Source organism: Lutjanus erythropterus, chromosome 2 (assembly GCF_056507025.1).
Source record: "Lutjanus erythropterus isolate fLutEry1 chromosome 2, fLutEry1.hap2, whole genome shotgun sequence".
In the NCBI taxonomy this organism is placed as follows: Eukaryota; Metazoa; Chordata; class Actinopteri; order Lutjaniformes; family Lutjanidae; genus Lutjanus; species Lutjanus erythropterus.
The window spans coordinates 33,824,499-33,843,092 of NC_139318.1; the positions used below are offsets into that span (position 1 = coordinate 33,824,499).

The following is an 18,594-nucleotide window of genomic DNA, read 5'->3' on the forward strand; positions in this document are numbered from 1 at the left end:
ACACACTCAGAACACCCTGAGGATAAATTATAATGAGTATAATGTTTTGGCTTGTCTTGGTTTGTCTTGGCGCATCAGCCCAGCACGGCAGGGATTTGCATCTCCATTACAACAGGGTCACCCACTTGATGTTGTGTCTTTTAACTAATGATACACTTATTTTGAGTCAAGGGGCTATAAAACAATGAATAAACATTTCATTTCCTATAAATTCATCACAAAAAAAGTCCATTATTGTGTTATTTAAAAATGTTTATAATCAAACGAGTTGCGTTTCCATCAGCGGTAACTGAACACAACAGCTGAAAGTGAACATTAAACAGTAACATGACACAGATACCTGAATGCCTGAATGTACCAACAGCGATGCTGGAGAGAAAACTTCAAATCACAGAGATTCAGTTAGAAGCTATATAAAAACTGAGAACTGAACACACAGAGACTTTTAAAAAAGTTTGTGACTCGGCACAGCTCGGTGTGTTCTAACTGCTAATGGAAATGCAAATCAGCATAACATGATGTGACTCAGTGGCCAAAGGTGACAGTGGAAAGGGCGTTCATATTTTTCTTAAAACTCAACTCCTGAATACACCGTGTGTACGATAACATCACCATTACGTATTTGTGCAAATCCCCATACAGTTCCTCCATTGAAAACACCAAACGAAGATATCTAAGCTGCTGAAGTTGTTCTTGAAGTGTTTGCTCTGGAGATTGGACACCCCCAGAGCAGTTGGTTTCCAATACCACGGACATTGCCTTGACCAACAGTCTGAGAAGGAATTATTTCCGGAAGCTCCAAGCATGCTACCGGGCAGGAGGAGAGTGAGATTAGAAGTCCTCTACCAGCCGGCAGAAACACAATAGGTTAAACCACCTGCCGGCCTGAGGAGCTTTTCTTCGACTGCTGTTGCAATCTTCCTTTCTTGAGGTCATAAGGCCAGAGACATACTAAATGTTATTGTTTCTCCTTTTTTTTTTTTTGTCATCCGCCTTTTGTTCTGAATGTTTCAAAGAGATCATTAATCACACCCACAGCCGCACACAGCACAGCGCAACACGGTCTGTCTCGCTCCCTCTTTTGGTCTTTCACTCATTATTTCATTCTCTTTTTGTCTGGCTCTTTTTAATTTACAGCACCCTCCCTCTAACTTCCTTCTCTGTCTCTGCTCCGTCAGCTCTGTCTTTCTGTCTAACCTCCATGCATGTTTCACAACAGCCAAGGACCGTATCTGCCCCCCCTTGCTACTTTCCAATGTTTGTCTGAAGTATTAGGGGTTTGTTGCCTCATTGGATAGAATTAATTGATTAATACTTTTATCCAATTAGTGCTCCCTCATGCAATTAATCAGCTGGCTGATGTTAGGGCCGCTCCATCAGTCGGACGAAAGGCAGACAGATGCTTTGGGTCTGGTGTGTGATGAACAATGACCTCTCTCTCTTGCTTCCCCCCCCTTTCTCTCTCCCTCCTTCCTATTTTCCACACACCTGGCTTCCTGTCCTCTTTTCACTGTTCTGCCATCGCTCTCCAGCTCACAGCACATTGTTAGAATTCTTGCTGAACACAAGAATCGCTGGTGGAAAACAGTTTCCTTCAGATAATCCTAACAAAACCAACACATTATGGGTTTTGCAGCTCAGAGCACACAGAAGTAAAAAAAGGCCAGATGAAAAGGAAGGCTGTCTTATAAGATTTAAAAATGTATTTACTGAGTAATATGTTATTTGAAGGGGTTATGTAAATGGCATGACACTGCCATACCATGTCATGACATGTGTCATGAACATAGAGGGGTTTATGAAGGTATCATGTGGCCAGTTCTGTATTTGTTATAAAAACTTGACATCAACCAAGACAACATAACTGACTAGTATCTCTTTATTTATTGTTTAAAAATGGCAACATATTCAGCAGTATTTATGGTATGGAGATAAATAAAAAAATACAGATTATACAGTACAGTCAGCCAATCCAAACCCTGACTGATTTTGATGCTGAGAAGGACCTTTATAATTATCAAGTACAAAACACCTTCAGATTCAGTCCAAAATTGCAATTATGATAACAGCAATTTTCCTCTTCTGTCTTGCAGGTTTTGTCCTTTTCCTGTCTTTGAATCACTGATGGAGTTATCATGATGGCCAAAGAAATATCATAGGACCTTTTGAAGAATGAACTTTCCAAACCACTGGATTGTTCTGGAGGGAAAAGCCATCGAAGATCAAACACAATCACCAACAGTAAAATTAGTTGACCTTCTCTCAGTTCAAGGATTTTGCTTCGGGAAGCAAAACTCGTCGTGAGTTTCCAAGGGACTGGATTACAGAAGAGTTATCTTTGCAAAAAAGTTCAGTAGAGTAATTTTGGATAACTTAGTGTTAAACCGCCTGAAACAGCCATTGGAAGTGACAAAGCTAGAAGCTGTAAAAATGACAAAGTCGAGTAAGGATGGAAAGCATCACTCCTCAGGGGCATGTCTTCAATGCCAGTGTATCCCTGTTTCACCTTACTCCCCCCACTGATCAGTGAGCTGATCTACTAAAATCTGTTGTTTTTGTTGGCTTCAGTATTTCAGCTTAAAAGACATTTTTCAAAGTCTGTTTGTTTCACTGTTTTCGGTCATACTTTAAAAACAGAAACTCTATAAAGTGGAGCAGATAGCATGAAAGAATCAGAATGGCCAACCGTGTTACAGTACAAACAGATACTCTGCAGGTGGTAGGAATCCAATATGCTCCATGACCTGCTCTGTATTCTGCAGATAACTTCAGATTTATTCGTGATCCCATGGATTAACTTTCAAGTTCTCACACAGAGACCTTTTAAGTTTGCCATAGTAGAGTTTTATCTGGTATAAAACTACAACTGAAAAACTCTTCCCGTCTGCATGAATTTTGTATACTACATGTAGACCCAGGCCGGATTTCTTTCCTTTTTTTTTCTTTTCCTGTTTTTTTTAAATATCAAAATGGCTCCTTCTTGGACAGCAGGAGCTTGGACACTGTTGGCAGCGCTGGGTCTTCTGAGCTGCTGTAGTTTTGGCTGGTGTGAGACCTCAAGGACTAGTAGTTCGACCTCAGGACGGAGTAAACAGGACCAGGGACCCTCGTCACTTGAACGAGTTAAGAGAGGATGGGTGTGGAACCAGTTTTTTGTGGTGGAGGAGTACACAGGCACCGAGCCGCTATACGTAGGAAAGGTAAGACATGTAATTTTATGTGTATCCTCCTCGGCTTCATTCTTGTTCAAATATGGTCACTTCTGTCTGAAATAATCAAGACGGCACCGGCCTTGATGCCAAACCTGTGGTTTCAAACCAACAAACCAATGGCAGACATCACAGTGGCTTTACACTTGGTTAAGACAAACACAAGACAAACGCTGTCCTTACTGGATGAAGTTATTGTAAAATTAGTGGGGATGTCTGCATGCTTCTGTTGTCTGGATTTATACATTATTAGTAAGAGACTTGACCAATCACATCAGCTCTGTGTAGCAGCAGACAGTTTTCTAATCAGTAGACATAAAATTCAGATCAGTTCCTCCAAAGTAAAAACTGTTTTTGTCCTCGAGGAGCAGAGTCCCGGGCTGCACAGCACCTAAATATAAATATACAACAAACCAAATAGGCTTCCAAGGGCAGACCTCTCTTTATATATCAACTTACTATTTGAGGACATGCACAGATTCTCGTCAGCATGCTTTTTATACAAAGTGAAGCACAGTAGTTATTTTAGAAGACAATAAAATCTGCAGTTAGGGTGCAATTAATGTACAATTGTATTACAATGACATGGTTTTCTTTATTACTGTCTTCTGCCTATAATTTCATCTACTGATAGTGATTCAAAAGGTTACACTGAGTTAGTCATATTAGATGGCACCTTAAAGTAAATGGCAATGCCACTATCGTATGTACCATAAAATCACAGTCAGTTAATTTATGTAGTTGCATAAACTGACAGCTCTGCATGAAAAAGACTATAATAATCCAGTTTACATTACAGACACATAATCAGACACACATTGTAGAATATTGTTTGTAGCCCAGAAGCTCTGTGTTTGAACAAATACTCATATTTGCTTATTTACCTGTTGTCGAGTGGGGTAAAGTATTGCGTAAAATATATGTGGAAAAAATATATTAAAGTGAATGAAGCTCAACATACAGTAAAGGGGTATTTCACTACTGGGAATGATGTTCTTTCCCTAAAACTGGGCTGTATATGCAGTCGAAATGTAGAATATATATTATATAATATAGAAATGAATATTTTTAGACTTCTCTTACTGCTACAAACCGATCAGAGCTACTAACATCTGAAACTCTGAAGCACCACTAGGCAATAAATCATGTGCTAAGCTAGTCTGAAACTGGCCTATTATAAATGTGTATTGAATGCTTTCATACAGTTATATTGCTGTGTCAGTAACAAAACAATGCCACTATCGCACTTAGTCTATGCTGAGACATCAATTTCGCACAGCTGGCTTTGGTTTGCAGTTGGCGGTTCTTCACTCATGTATGGCGGCCACCTCCTCCATATACTGAAATTCCTCCACACTGTATTCTGGCCCATGAAAGTAACCCTGAATGTCTGAAGCTAGCCCTTCACTATTAAAATAATTTCATTTTATATGAATAAGAACATCGCCTTCTGCCATGGTTCTCCAGTGGCTGCTCTAGCCAGTTGATTTTGGATGGGATGTTTTGATTTTGGAGAGGGGAGAAGCCGTCCCTCTCATGATCAAACTGTCCATGGAGGCAGATGAACAAAAAAAAAATTGAAAGCACAATCTGTAGTTCGAACAACAGCCGTAGAGCACCCAAGCAAAAGTCTGCCACATGAGTTGTTTTGCCTCATCGGGCCAACTTTTGCAGACAAATGAGTTTGAATCTCTGGGTACAAGCAACATGGAAGGAAATTAAACCCTGTTCATTTGCACATACTATCTACACTAATAATAAAAAAAGCTGTTTGAAATCCTGCAAAGTTCCCTTTAAATCTCAGCAACAGTTTATCTGGAAGCACTGAATTACTAAAAAGACACTGAAAAAAGCTTACTGTTACTCTGCAATAATTGCACTATAGTTACTTGTATGCCACTAACAGGTTCGCACCTGCAGCAGGAAACATAGCCCTGAGGTCAAAACCCTGACATCAGGGATTTAAGACCAAAAAGAGAAAAGGATGGAGTCCCAGTGGTTTTCTGCAAAGAGCTACCTCTGAACAGTGCTCTGTCACGAGTAAACAAGCAGCAAAACTCTTTGCCACTGCAAAGACATTAGCCATTAAAAATTTAAAGCTCTGAACACACTGCTGTGTTTCCATTACATTGTCCAAATAAATATATACAGTATTTTTCCTCAACAATACAGTCGCTTTTTCACTGTCACTTTTTCCAGCGCTGTATTGGCAAGGCCTGGTATTCCACAACTGTGACCTTGTGCAACAAAGAGAAGCAGACATTTTTAAAAGACTGTCTACCTTCAGCTTTCAGTAGTTTTGTAGCTCCTGTGCAGCGTAGGTTGTAGAGTTGTGGTTTTGAGTTCCGTTTCACTCCTACGTTCCTGTTCTCGTTATCTAACGACAGGAGCCTCATTGTTCTCTGATCCGCTCCGTGCTGTGATGCTGTAGAATATCAGAACCCTGTTAAAGTCTATCGGTTACTTTTAATGCAAACTAGGTAATTCCTGCTGATTCTTCCTATGAAAAGTTTTCCAGAGGTGAAACGCCGGACCACTTTGCTGTGTGGCAGCTACACTTAGTTTTAACTTTAAGATGATACATACTTCAGATGAAGTTTTGACAGGCAATATAGTAGCCCACATATAGATTTTGACATTCTTTGCTATCAGCTTTGAATATTATGTGAGGACTAATGGATGGCAAGAAGAGGTGATAAGCACTTATTACAAACCTTAAACTGTCATCATATCATCATTACTATGCTATTTCCACTACATGTGGAAAACTCTGGCAGTGAGCCTGGAAGAGAAGTTCTAATCATATAGATAACACGTAGTATAGCTGAGTCACCAGCTGAGTTAGGCCATAAATAACTACGATCAGGTATAGACGATCACTTGGTCAAACAATGACTGATGTTTATTTAACAATAATTGTATTTTAACTTATTTCATTTGTTTGGCAAATAAACAGAAGGAGCTTTTCTAAAAGCCCAAGAGCCATTGGAACTCTACACTAAATATACTCTCAAACAGACCAGTACTTTGACACCACAGATGCATAGTAGTTCTGAAACTTTCTGAAGTCCGCGTTCCACACATGTTCAGATGGTATTTTGTAGTTTGTTGTATTGCACTGGCCTCCTGAAGAAGCCATGGACAAGTTGGCATGGTCACAGCAAATTGGTGGCACACAGAAGTCCACACAGACCCTACAGCAACATCAAATGGACCCTAGGAGACACCGGGAGAATCATTTTGACTTTACTTGACCTTTCCACCAGAGGATCCAGGTTCTAAGTGCATATATTTGCAATAGAAAGATCATGAAAAGTCTCTGCTCTGGAGAAAGTACTTTATGATCAGTCAAGGAATTTTTAGAGCAGATTTTAAAGTTCAATCAACAAGAAAGTGAACAAGACAGAGAAGAAATAATTTCCTAATTGTTTAACTGCTGTTAGGGACTAAAGAATAGAAATGGTAGAAATTAACACACCATAATCACTCATACAAAAACACTTGATTGTAGCTATTTCTGAGGAATGTGTTCTGGGGTTTTTACACCTCTGCATGTTGTCTTTGCATGCGGCCGTTGCATCCAATTTATGTTCTTGTTGTTTTTCTGTGTTTGGAAACAGCATCTCTAACAAAACCATCATTTTTCAATTTATTGAACTCATTTGTTGGATCTTCAGACTTCTTTAACCTAACGCACCAGATGGTTTGTTTCACAAATCCATTTGAGAAATCGTCCTTGGAAACTGTTTGGAATCTGGCAGGCACTTTCAACATGGGAGGTGATTGGATGAGCCATCTGTCTATAACCGTCTATCATGAGCTCTCTTCAGCCAATCAGATCAATGAACCATACTCTTGACTATGTGGTTCATTGATCTTTTCCATTTAGGAAAATCTTCAGTGCCATTCTTTGCTCTTCATTCAATGACAAAGTTCTGATATAACTGATGCTACAGCAGCCCCTAGCTAAGCTCTCAAGGAGCTGCCGTTGTTGTTTTCACTGTTGTCCAACTACACCATGCTGATAACTGTGGTTAATCATAGGAAGCTGACTGGTCCTAACCGACATTGTTCAGACATTAGCACATTAACTTGAAGCCTGTGAAGATTCTGGAAGGATTCTGACGATCTTGTGATCTTGTAAATCCAGCTGCCTAAACAGTTGTTTAGATGCTGTAGAAACATAATACACAAAAGAGACTCCTAGTTCCTTGTTTAGCTCCTGGAACCATTTGGTCCGACAGTGGTATTACTCAGTGATGACAGTCTGAGCAATGCCCTTCACTTTGATGTTAAGGATGCAGTCTTGACACCAAAAATGTGATTATCGAGTGTTATTTTTCTAATGTAATTACAGATAATAACTAGACGTCAAACAAAATCTTGTTTGCTATCGTCTCGGTGCCATGCGCACATTTGGGAATATTTCTGCCGTCTTTTTCCCTCCTCTTCTTATTCACATCCCATTCATCAGCTGTTCCTCAAACGAACCTCAGTGACTTGATGAGAGTGGACAGCATGTACGATTCGATTGCCTTACATAGGATGTGATTTGAAAAGACGGAATATTAATGCAGACAGCATGAGACTCAGTGATGAGTCACTCACATCAATCATGTGATCCCCTTGTTTCTAATCATTTAGACATGGCAATTGACCAGCTAATATTGCATCTGCATATATTGATCTCTCTATTCTTACAAATGAATGGAGATGCTCTCCGCAGCAGGGACGAGTGTTACAGAATAATTATCCTCTGGCCATTATTTGTCTTCCATTGTGCTCATGCTGCATCCCTGCAGGCGAGACTGACAACAAGACCAACAGGCAGTACTGTCTGTCCACGGGGGAACAGAAAGATGGACACAGAGAATTGAGCGATACATGAGGGAAGACGCAAAGGAAGAGGGAAGGCTTCAAAGGGAGACTGGGAAAGAAGAGACTTCATACACTGACTTGTGATTCATTACTGGACAGGGTGCCAGGGAAGGCAGTGAACTGATATAAAAGGGCTGAAGGGAGCTCGAGGGAGTGACACAGCAGGAGGGGAAGAAAGATGATTTTATTAATAAAATTATCTAAAGTTATTGCACTTCATGCGACTAGGGCACCGTCCAGTGCTATCAGTGCTATTAATGGTGTGTGTGAGTGTGAATGTGACTTTCTGTCAGTCTGTCTGTGTGTAGTTCTCTCTGTCACACACTCACACAGATGGACTCTGCTGGATTTCTGGTATCAACACTTTAATTTGAGCAGCAGCGGATTAAAGCCAAGCAATGTGCCTCTGTACTGGATAATTACAACAAGCTTTTTTTCATATTACTTTACTCCAACTCAGCAAACTTGCCAAGCTTGCTCTGTCCCACACTATGGCTGCCACTACTCTGCTAATGAAATCAGATTTACCAATAAAATGGTCACTCATATGACATTAAACTGGCTGCTTTGGTCAGTACATTTAGATAATAAATCCTTGTGGACTTCAGTGATACAACTATATTTTTTCCTTGCCAACTTGCTTTTCAAACTCGAAGAGAGAACTCAGTAGAGTGCAGATCCCCATCAGGCAACAGATGGTGACGCACCTACTGCAAGGCCAACACAACTGCCAGATGCAACTGGCAGAGATTTGCAAAGTTCCCCCAACATGAACACGACCTCCACATGTGCCTAACTAACGGAAGATTTCAAACTGAAGCAGTTATTGATCACTTGTGGTCCCTAGCAGCCGGTTAGGAAGAGTGGGAAGTCAGCTGTCAATGGTCATATAAAACAGAGTAGTAGTTGCAGCTTATATCCATGTCTGTCCAGACTCATAATTATGAAGTGTGAAGGTATTAAATATGGAACTTCCCACTATATTATGTAACTTTGAAGGAAATAAGTGTATTTATTTTTGGCAAAATCCAGGTTATCGCTAAAGATGTATGACTTCAGTGAATAATTCTCAGTGAGAAAAATGCTGGAGTACAGAGGACTGATCGAGAGCCAAACATTATGATGTAACAGTGACGTTGACCTTTAACCTTTTGAAGTCAAAATGTCATTGCCTCGTCCTATTGGATATTTAGGTGTGACTTTGTCCTAATTGGTGCACGGATTTTTGAGTTATGGCCAAAAATGTGTTTAGCAAGGTCACCGTGACTTTGACTGTTGAACTTTGACCATCAAAAACAAATCAGTTTATCCTTGAGTCCAAGTGGTCATTTGTACTAAGTTTGAAGATAACTCAAGTCGTTCTTGAAATATTGTGTTCAAATATGCCTGTGGCCATGACTGTTGCTGGTACGGAGCCATACACAAAGGTTTTGAATCACAGAGGTCCTTCAGCATACAGTCACGAATGTGCACAAAAACTGAGCTGATCGGTCCAGTAACATTCGAGATTAGCTGCAGACAAGACGCACATCAGTTGATCACGCACGTACGCACGCACTTACACACAAATGCGATTGCATGATCCCATCCTAGCTTAGAATCAAGGTGTGCTGCAAGGAAAAAAAAGGGAGCTGCGAAAACACAGGATTTGTACTTGTGTAAGAGACAAAGTTGCTGTTGAGCCAGATAATCCTAAATGTCTGTTGTTAAAGGAGGTAAAGGAAGCAAAAATGATACATTCTTCTTCTCCCCGGTCATGCTGCCTTCTCCTCTGTTTTGACAAAGCCTGTCAGAAGTAAATCCATTGTGAGGGGGTGTATGTGAGAAGGACAGTGTTGGACGATTTGTGTAGCATGTGCACATTCGTTCATGTTTCTGCAGCAAAAAAAAAAAGTATAGTTCGAGGGTTTTGTGTACAGTTTCACTGTATTTTTTTATGTTCTTCCAACTCTTTGATCTTGATGGATGTTTCTGGCATGAATTTCCTTCTCGGGAAAAGAGCGGCCCCTCTATCTCAGCTTGAACAACAAAAAATTGCTTGTACGGTCCATATCCACTGTGCTTCTTTGTCCCTTTTTTAACTCTCTGCATTCAACTTGTAGCCAAATGAAGCAGATGGCCTCATCATTTTTGTTCACTAAAACGTCTAGATCCTTTTGAAGAATATCAGTTTGATTTATGGTGTTCTGTGCTGCAGCAGGTTCGGTTCAGTTTTGGATATAAAGTACACAATCTGCAAGAATAAGCATAGTGTGTGTTTTCTATTTGCTGAAAGGAGCATTTCTTAAAAAGGGGTCCAATTTCAGATTATTTATTTAATTTTATAAAAACATTTTTATTTATTTATAAAGGTGTCATCATACCCTGCCTTATGATTAGACTGCTTTTAGCAATCATTACTTACTTATTTACACAAACTATCTCTGCTCCACAAAAATTTTTTAGGCCTCTTCCGTGTCCCATGATAGACCTCTATTTTGCCTATTTTATATTTTCTATATTTTTATATTTCCTATTTGTATCGCCCTTGGCTAAAAAAAGTTGGGAACCTCTGCCTTAAAGGACCAGTTTGTATGGTTATATCTCGCAGAGTTTGCAGGTTCACTCTCCCTTTTCAAGTGTTTAGAACCTACAGTGGACGTGACAGGTCCTCTCTAGAGCCATTGTTTGATTTGTCTGTTCAGGGCTACTGTAAAAGCATAGTGGTGCAATCGGATCCTCTGTAGATATAAATGGCTTGTTGTACGGCAACAGAAAAACAATGATTCTTATTTTCAGGTGATTATACAGTAATGAAAACATACTTATGCATATTTTATTCTATTTCTGGCATATCTGCCAATAGATGCCTGTAAGTCCAGGGTCAGATTTAGTACTTTGGGGGCCGAAAGCAAACACGGGCCTTCCACATCCCTTGTTCTCCCCCTTTTTCATCGTTAAATAAATAATAAGCCAGAAAAATAAACTTAATTATGGAGGAGTGTAGGGGAAGAACTGAGAAGTCTCACAGCCTTAGAAAAACGTATCAAATCTTGCGGATATCTTATCAGACATTTGTGTATCTCTTGGCAGATGGCAGCAGGGTGAACAGGCTGTGGCTGGGGTGGGTATTGCCTTTTAGCATCATCCTCTTTCTTCAGCACAGCTGGTGTAGCTTCATTTTTCAGGCGTCTCTACACCATGCTGAGGTGTTTACGTGAGTTAGCTACTGTTTTCCTAAATCATTTCCACAGATGCACATAAGATCACTGAATTTCCAAATTTGCGAGGAGGCCCGGAGACACTTGTGAATCAGGCATTGTGATGCCATTTTAGCATATGGATTTTAAAAAGACACAATTAGGAAAAAGTTTAAAATAAATAAATAAATAGTTAACTTTCTTAACCAGATTTTTATGAGGTGTTTTATGGGGCCGTTGGCAGCTAGAGGCTTAAGGCAATTGCCTACCTCTGCCTAATGTTGCTGCATAAACCTTACACACTGGACCTCTAACTGCAACTCAAAAACAGCAGGTTATTCATAGAAATTTAATTGGTTTCTTTTTCATTTCTTACCTAGTACAGAATTCATTCTGTCCCATGTGATACCTGAGTATTTTTGGGTGGCCATGTGTGAGCCTGTGAATGAAGGGAAAAAGTGTTTGGCCACGGACACAGTCAATCAGTGAACAGAGAAATTGTAGCAATTCGCCTCGTCGTAATAATCCAAGCTATAATTAGTCACATCTAGGTCCAGTTGTAACAACATCACAAGGCTGTCATCAAAGACAAACAAAACCGCTTAAGATCAAGAGGAAAAAAAAAAAAAAACAGAGACTGTGATGTTGTTGGACATGGTGTTTTAGGGAGCCACATTTCCCATTTTGGACAGCAAGAAAGCCTCCTGTTTACTGTGTACTATCATCTATTGAAACTTTGTTTAAATAATGTTATTACAATGCCATGTCGCTCTTCTCTCTTATATACCTGCCTCTATCCTCTATCTAAGCTCCTGCAGGCCTCCCATCACTGCTTCATTTTGGTTTCTTCTCTCCCTCAGACTTTCTTCTCTTTATTTCTCCCCTCTGCTGTGCTGCCATTTACTCTGCCCTCTCTTCTCTGGCACTGTCTCCTATGGTCTGTACTCTTCCTTCCCCATGGCTGTCTCCACCTAGGCTGTCTCTGATACAGTCACCTTGTTAACACTTTGAAGCTGTTAAGATCAGAGAGCTTGACAAGCTGCAGTGAAATGTGGCAGGCCTACTCCTGATTACACAGACTTAAATATAAGACAGCCAATTTGCTCCCGCTTTGAAATCCTCAATAAACCAAGGATTCAGCGCAGCCCACATTGTGCTATCTCCACTGGAAATGTAAAACCCCGCTCCATAAATTTCTCACTGTTCTATTCTATTCTATTCTATTCTATTCTGTTCTATTCTATTCTACACACTTGACATTACTTTAAGTTTATAAAAGTCTTTCCAGTAACAAACTGTCACTAGACACTCTCTTGTATTTATTTTGTCTGACTTTGTGCTTTAACATACTCCTAATGTACAAAAGAGCTGACTAGCACGCGAGAAGGAAACTTTCCGTCACTGCATGTGAGTCATATGTCATCCCCTTCAGCAGGTTAGCCCACAGTGACAGCTAGACACTTTGTTATGACCCAAAGGTGAACCTGACAGGGCATCAACAACCTCACTCTCCCATGAGTCACCCCAAAGCCCTCCACTGTAAGCCCTGAGGCAATTCTAACTACTACTTGCATAAAGTTTATCATAAAGCCAAACAATGAATCATAAATAACTGCTGAGCTTAAGTGACAAATACGCATTTTTAGTAAGTTTAAAGGAGATGTTCAGCTTTTTTTTAAAAATCATATCTACAGTATATCAATAGTTTATTCCTCTGCCATATTCACTGTATGTCTTCTTTCCATACTTCGTTGGGTCACCTCTACAGTAAGAGGTCCATGTTCTCATTTTGTGCAAAAATACTTATAGTTATGAGGCTCCTGCAGCCAGCAGCCAAATTAAGGTGGTGACTACTGCAACCCAGAGCGTTTTTAATGTACACATGCAGCAAACATCGTGCTAAATTATTTGTTGTGAACTTCATAAAAGTTAAATTAATCCTTAAACAGAAACTATTTGTTTATTTGCTCAAATGTCGATTAATCATTTAATATGCTTAATGTTTAACAAAGTTAACAAATAGAGTACTCTTAAGACAACTGCACAATGACTGATGAGTAAAGGATCAATGAACTGTCCTCACTGCAAAACTGAATGCTGAAATTAATTAATTCTAACTTTAAAACTTGTTTAGAAGTTCTACTAACCTAAAAAGTGCCAAACTTTTCTTTCTTTTGTATTTTAAACTCAATTTTTGCTTAATATTAACTTTTCCTGAACATCAAATGATGTGTTTTACACTTGAAATCCCTTTGTTAACTTACTGCAATGAGAGGATTAAATGAAAAAATGTACTGAAAATATTTGAGTTGACATCTAACACGAACTCAAAATATTTAATCTCTGAAAACCTTCAATTTTTCAGTTCATGAACTCAGAAAACATTGTAGCTCAGTTTTATTGATTGCTGCTAACTCATTTGGCTTTACAGTGCTGCAGGACACCCACAACTCATGTCCCCCTGAGTCATGAATTTAGCAGACCCCAAAAAGAAATCCTTTTCAAAATTAATTGATTTCACAAAATGCAGAAATCTGCATTGAGCTGACTATTCTGAATGCATACTCCTTCACATTTCTCAGAATATGTGTGCTCCTCTGCAACAAAAGGTGTCCAACTCAAATTCAAACTAAATCCTAAAACTCTCTCCCTGTAGCTCTGAGAGGTGGTCATAAAGTGTTTGTTGTTTCCTCAAAGACTGGGTTTAGTAGCAGTGGTCGGCTTGAATTCAGCCTGTAACAGTAGAATCTAACTGTGAACCATTTTCACTGTGGGAGAAAGTAACCACTACTGGAACCTGTTGTTTGTGACTGAACTCCAGCCAACTGAAGCTGTTGTTCTCTGTCAGTGAGGAAACTGCGAACTTTTTATGACCACCTTTCTAGGCTGCATGGGGGGAAGTGTTTGATTAGCAAACAGTAAATTTTGTGTGGAGTATCGATTTAACAATTATGATAGTTTTGAGGTTCAGAACAATCCCGGTATCCATTCTAGTGACCTTGGTCACGAAAAAAGGGGGTATACTTAATTTTACTACCATCATATTACAACCCCAGTTCCAAATATTCAGTCAAACATGGTACAAAAACAAGATATTTAATGTTCAAACTGACAAATAAGTCAGGACATTCACTCTAAATTTGATGCTTGCAACATCACCTTTTCTTTTAACAACTCTCAGTAAGCATTTGGGAATTGAGGACACAAATTGTTGAAGCTTTAAAAGTGAAATTCTTTCCTATTCTTGGCTGATACATGACTTAAAGCGCTCAACAGTCTGACATCTTCATTGTCGTATTTTGCACTTCATAAAGCACCACACGTTTTCAACTGGAGACAGATTTAGGCAGCAGGAAGGCCGGTGTATTTCCTGCACTCTTTTATTATGAAGTCACGCTGTGACACATGCAGAATGTGTCTTAGCATTGTCTTGAAATAAGCAGGGACATCTGGATGGCAGCATATGTTGCTCTGAAGCCTGTATGTACCTTTCAGCATCAACAGGGCCTTCACAGATGTGACAGTCAGCCATGCCATTGGCACTAACACACCCTGAAAGTTTAGGAGTTTGAACATTAAATACTGTATTCCATTGAATAAAGATCAAAAAGGATGTTTTTATTGATGTTTTGCACAATGTCCCAACTTTTTTGAAACAGAGGTTGCATAATGTTTTCGTCCAATGATACAGCTGCATAATCTAAAACACAAAGAGCTCAGAAAATGTATAGATGCATCAAAGATTTGACCAATGAAGCAGCCATGACTCTTGCTCAGCCGCAGTGGAGAATTTCTTCTCCATCTTCTACTCATGTAAATTTGTTAACAGCACGTTTGGACTCGTGTTTGTTTTTTTTTTCCAAAGCAAGTGACGTCCTGGCTCTGACCTTTAGTTTGCAGAGAACAACTTAGCTAAGCGTAGTGTGTGTGTTTTTCGAGCTGCCAACTTGAATCACTCCAGCGAGGATAGACTGACAGACGGATGGGTATATCCAGCCTGAGGGGGGAGAAATAGCATCATCCCAGCAGAATGATGAACCCACTGTTTGTATGTGTGTGTTTTTCTGTGTTTGTGTGTACGTGTGCGTGGCTGGGTGTGCACATGTACATTAGGTGGGACCTCGCATGCATGGTGCCAGCATTTGTGCAATTGAATTAACACACGATGACAGCGTTTCACATTCTTTTCTGCAGAATCTCATTTAGAAATACAGAGGGAGGTAGAGAGCGTCTAGGGGAAACATATCCAGTGGCGCATGACTATGCACATTTTTATTGGATAAGTCTCACAGTTTGGACCAATGAAACTTCTTTTATTATAACTGAAATATTGATAGCGCCAAAGTATCCGGCAGTATATTTTCTCTGACTCTTCATGTATTTGTCTTCAGGATGATTCAGGATGGTGAGAAAAGGCAAAAACAGATAGATAAAAAGGGAGGGGAAAATGGATGAGGGAAGCAATATCAAGGCACAGGCTTGCATTATTCCGCAGTTTTACGACAAATACTTAATGAAAACCCCCGCGAGGGTGATAGAAGCCTGTATTTAATTAAGCCTTTATAAAATATTAACCAGGGAGGCCAGGGCGATTTCCCCTCTCCCCTGGTCTGCTCAGTAGATTGAACCACAGTTACACTGCATAGACAGCTCAGAATTATAATTTCAGATAGAAGGTACTCGAGGAGGGGGTGGGGGGGTGGGGAGGGAGCAGGTCTAGTGCTCACTAAAGAGCCAAAGGGGAGGTTGGGATGGGGGACCGATGCTGCTCCTATTGCTGCCTCTGGAATGTCTTCTAATCACATTAAGGGGGAACTATAGCTCTGATTTATAAGGGCTCTTTTAAGTTCACTTTTCAGCCCCGGCACCTCCATGTCTCTACCTTTAACAATCTTTGAAATGACTTTGATCTCCTAGTTTGGGCGTCACATCCTGTGAAGGGCACGATGTGCAGGAAAGGTGTAAATCATCACTAGAACTGTGGTGTCTTTTCTTTTTTTTTTTTCTCCCCGCCGACAACGATGATGGCTGGGCTGCAGGGAGCGCTGAGGAAGCCTTAAGCTGCAATTGCTAGTGGGGAATAAGATAAGAGAGAGGAAAAAAATGTGCCAATTTCTTTTGGTCACGCCCGATGACCAAATGTCATTTTCTGACAACTATCAATTACACAAACCCTCAGCATTCACAGCGGTTGAAGCTAAATAGAAAATTCCATGCAAAATTGGTGACATAATAGTCTGAACTCAGAAGTGCTCATGCTAGTTTTCATGAACTTACAACTGCAGTTTTCATAAATGAATGGGGCTGTGGTGTCATCACATGTTCGGATTGTTGCATGTCATTTACGTAATGACAAGTGCTCATATTTTAGGGTCATGTTTTAAACCTTTGAACTCCCTCTGGTCATCAATACGCTCCTGGTTGATAACTTTGACTCCTTCCCAGCTGATGCTGTTGTGATCTGGAGGTCTCAGGCTTCTGTCCTCTGGTTCAAAATGTTCTTAAAGATGCAGAAGAAGAGCGCCACTTTTGGTACTTCAAATGTACTCGACTTCAATCAGAATGAATTACAGTATCTACTGCATGTGCAAGCAATCGATTTCTGAATGATTATATTTATATTTGACACTTGAGTAGATTGAAGTTTAGGAGTAAAGTTAGGAATTTATGGGTTCTTCCTCCAGAATATTAAAGGGACAGTTTGGATTATTTGAAATGGGCTTATATGAGGTACTATATAAGGTAGTTAGTGTATTACCTGCAGTTTTATCACACAGATCACAAGAACTGCTGGTCTATCGCTGCCTCGATCAGTTAGTTTTTTTCTGTTGTTGTGTGACTTCTGTGTTTTAAAAGGTTAATTCGAAGTAATTCGAAAATTACTGTTTTTTGGCAAAGGAGTCTGGTTGCATTTGAGAAGGGTTTATTTGGCTTATGTAGTGGCAGCTGCCCACTGGAAAAGGCTGTCTATGTAAACCAGGGAAAATGTGCTAAATATAGCGTACACTTGAACCTTTAAAGTATTTATTTTGCTAGGACAAGCTGTACTGTTTTGTACTTCAAATCACTGTTTCAATATTTAACCAATCTCCTTGGTAAAGACATTTTCTCAAACCGTTACCAAGTAAAATCAGTCCTTTTGTCAATAAAAGCGGACGTTGTAGGGAAGAGTGAATGTCATAGGGAAAACAAATATTAGAGTACAATGTCAGTGTCAGTTAATTTATCTGACTTGACAAGTATATGTATTAACAATCTTTCCTCATTATTTTGATAACAAATGTAATCTGTATTGTATGTATAGCGGGTGCCTCCTTTTATGAACTCAGTGTTTACTTTGTATCTATTTACAGATCCATACAGACTCTGATGAAGGTGAGGGCAACATCAAGTACACCATCTCTGGAGAAGGGGCGGGCTCCATATTCATCATCGATGAGCTAACAGGGGACATCCATGCCACAGAGAGACTGGACCGAGAAGAGAAGGCCTTTTACACACTCAGGGCTCAGGCCCGGGACCGTCTCTCCAATGACCCTCTGGAACCAGAGTCAGAGTTTGTCATCAAGGTCCAGGACATCAACGACAGCGAGCCCAAGTTCTTGGAGGGCCCCTATATCGGCAGCGTGGCGGAGCTGTCACCCATAGGTAAGGCGAGAAACACGCAGTGCAGTCAAACAGGGGCCATCTGGTTGGCTTTTTCAAACTTTGAGCTCAGGATGGCCCAGAGGTGCACACAGTACAGAGTACCAGTTATATTACAGCTATTTTCATGATGCATAAGTAGGACCTGTAACATAATGCTTTGTCCTGAGCTCAGGGGAGGCTAGAAAGTGCCAAGAAGAGCAATATGCTAAAATTCTCCCCCATTGTGGAGATGGAAATAGGAAAAAGCAGACAGGAGATTAGATGAAAATAGATGTGGAGTCAGTGAATTCACTGAGGATGAGAAGGATGTAGACTGGTGACATGGACATTTGAGGAAGATCCCCTCACGGGCTGCGTCAGAGCTCTGACCTGTAGTTAGGAACGAGACAGAAAATGAAGGAGACGGTTCAGGGATATAAAGAAAGGAGAGATGAATTATATTACTCTCAGATGAGCTTTGTGGCTGTGTTCTGACACACTGTTATGAGGCAGATGATGAAAGGGGGAATACGAGGAAAAGAGGAGAGGTGCTTTAGAAGAGTAGATAATGGTGCAGGTACACCACGTTGTCATGGAGGCTTTTGACACTGAAACCACAATGCTTTTTAATCTTGACAAACATGTTTGTATTGTGAGCAACAGCATTAGCGGCACCCCTGCGGATGCTTAAAATTCTCAGC

General features: G+C 40.2%; 1 protein-coding gene across 1 annotated transcript in view; it reads left to right on the forward strand.

Annotated features, from left to right (window-relative positions):
* The first annotated feature begins 2,952 nt into the window (after window positions 1–2,952).
* cdh22 (cadherin 22) overlaps window positions 2,953–18,594 on the forward strand; it is a 113,006-nt gene continuing 97,364 nt past the window's right edge. The window contains exons 1-2 of the mRNA XM_084737797.1: window positions 2,953–3,200; window positions 17,620–17,914. Of these exons, the coding sequence (XP_084593923.1) occupies window positions 2,970–3,200; window positions 17,620–17,914 (526 nt within the window). The 5' untranslated portion in view covers window positions 2,953–2,969. The remainder of the gene's footprint in view (window positions 3,201–17,619; window positions 17,915–18,594) is intronic.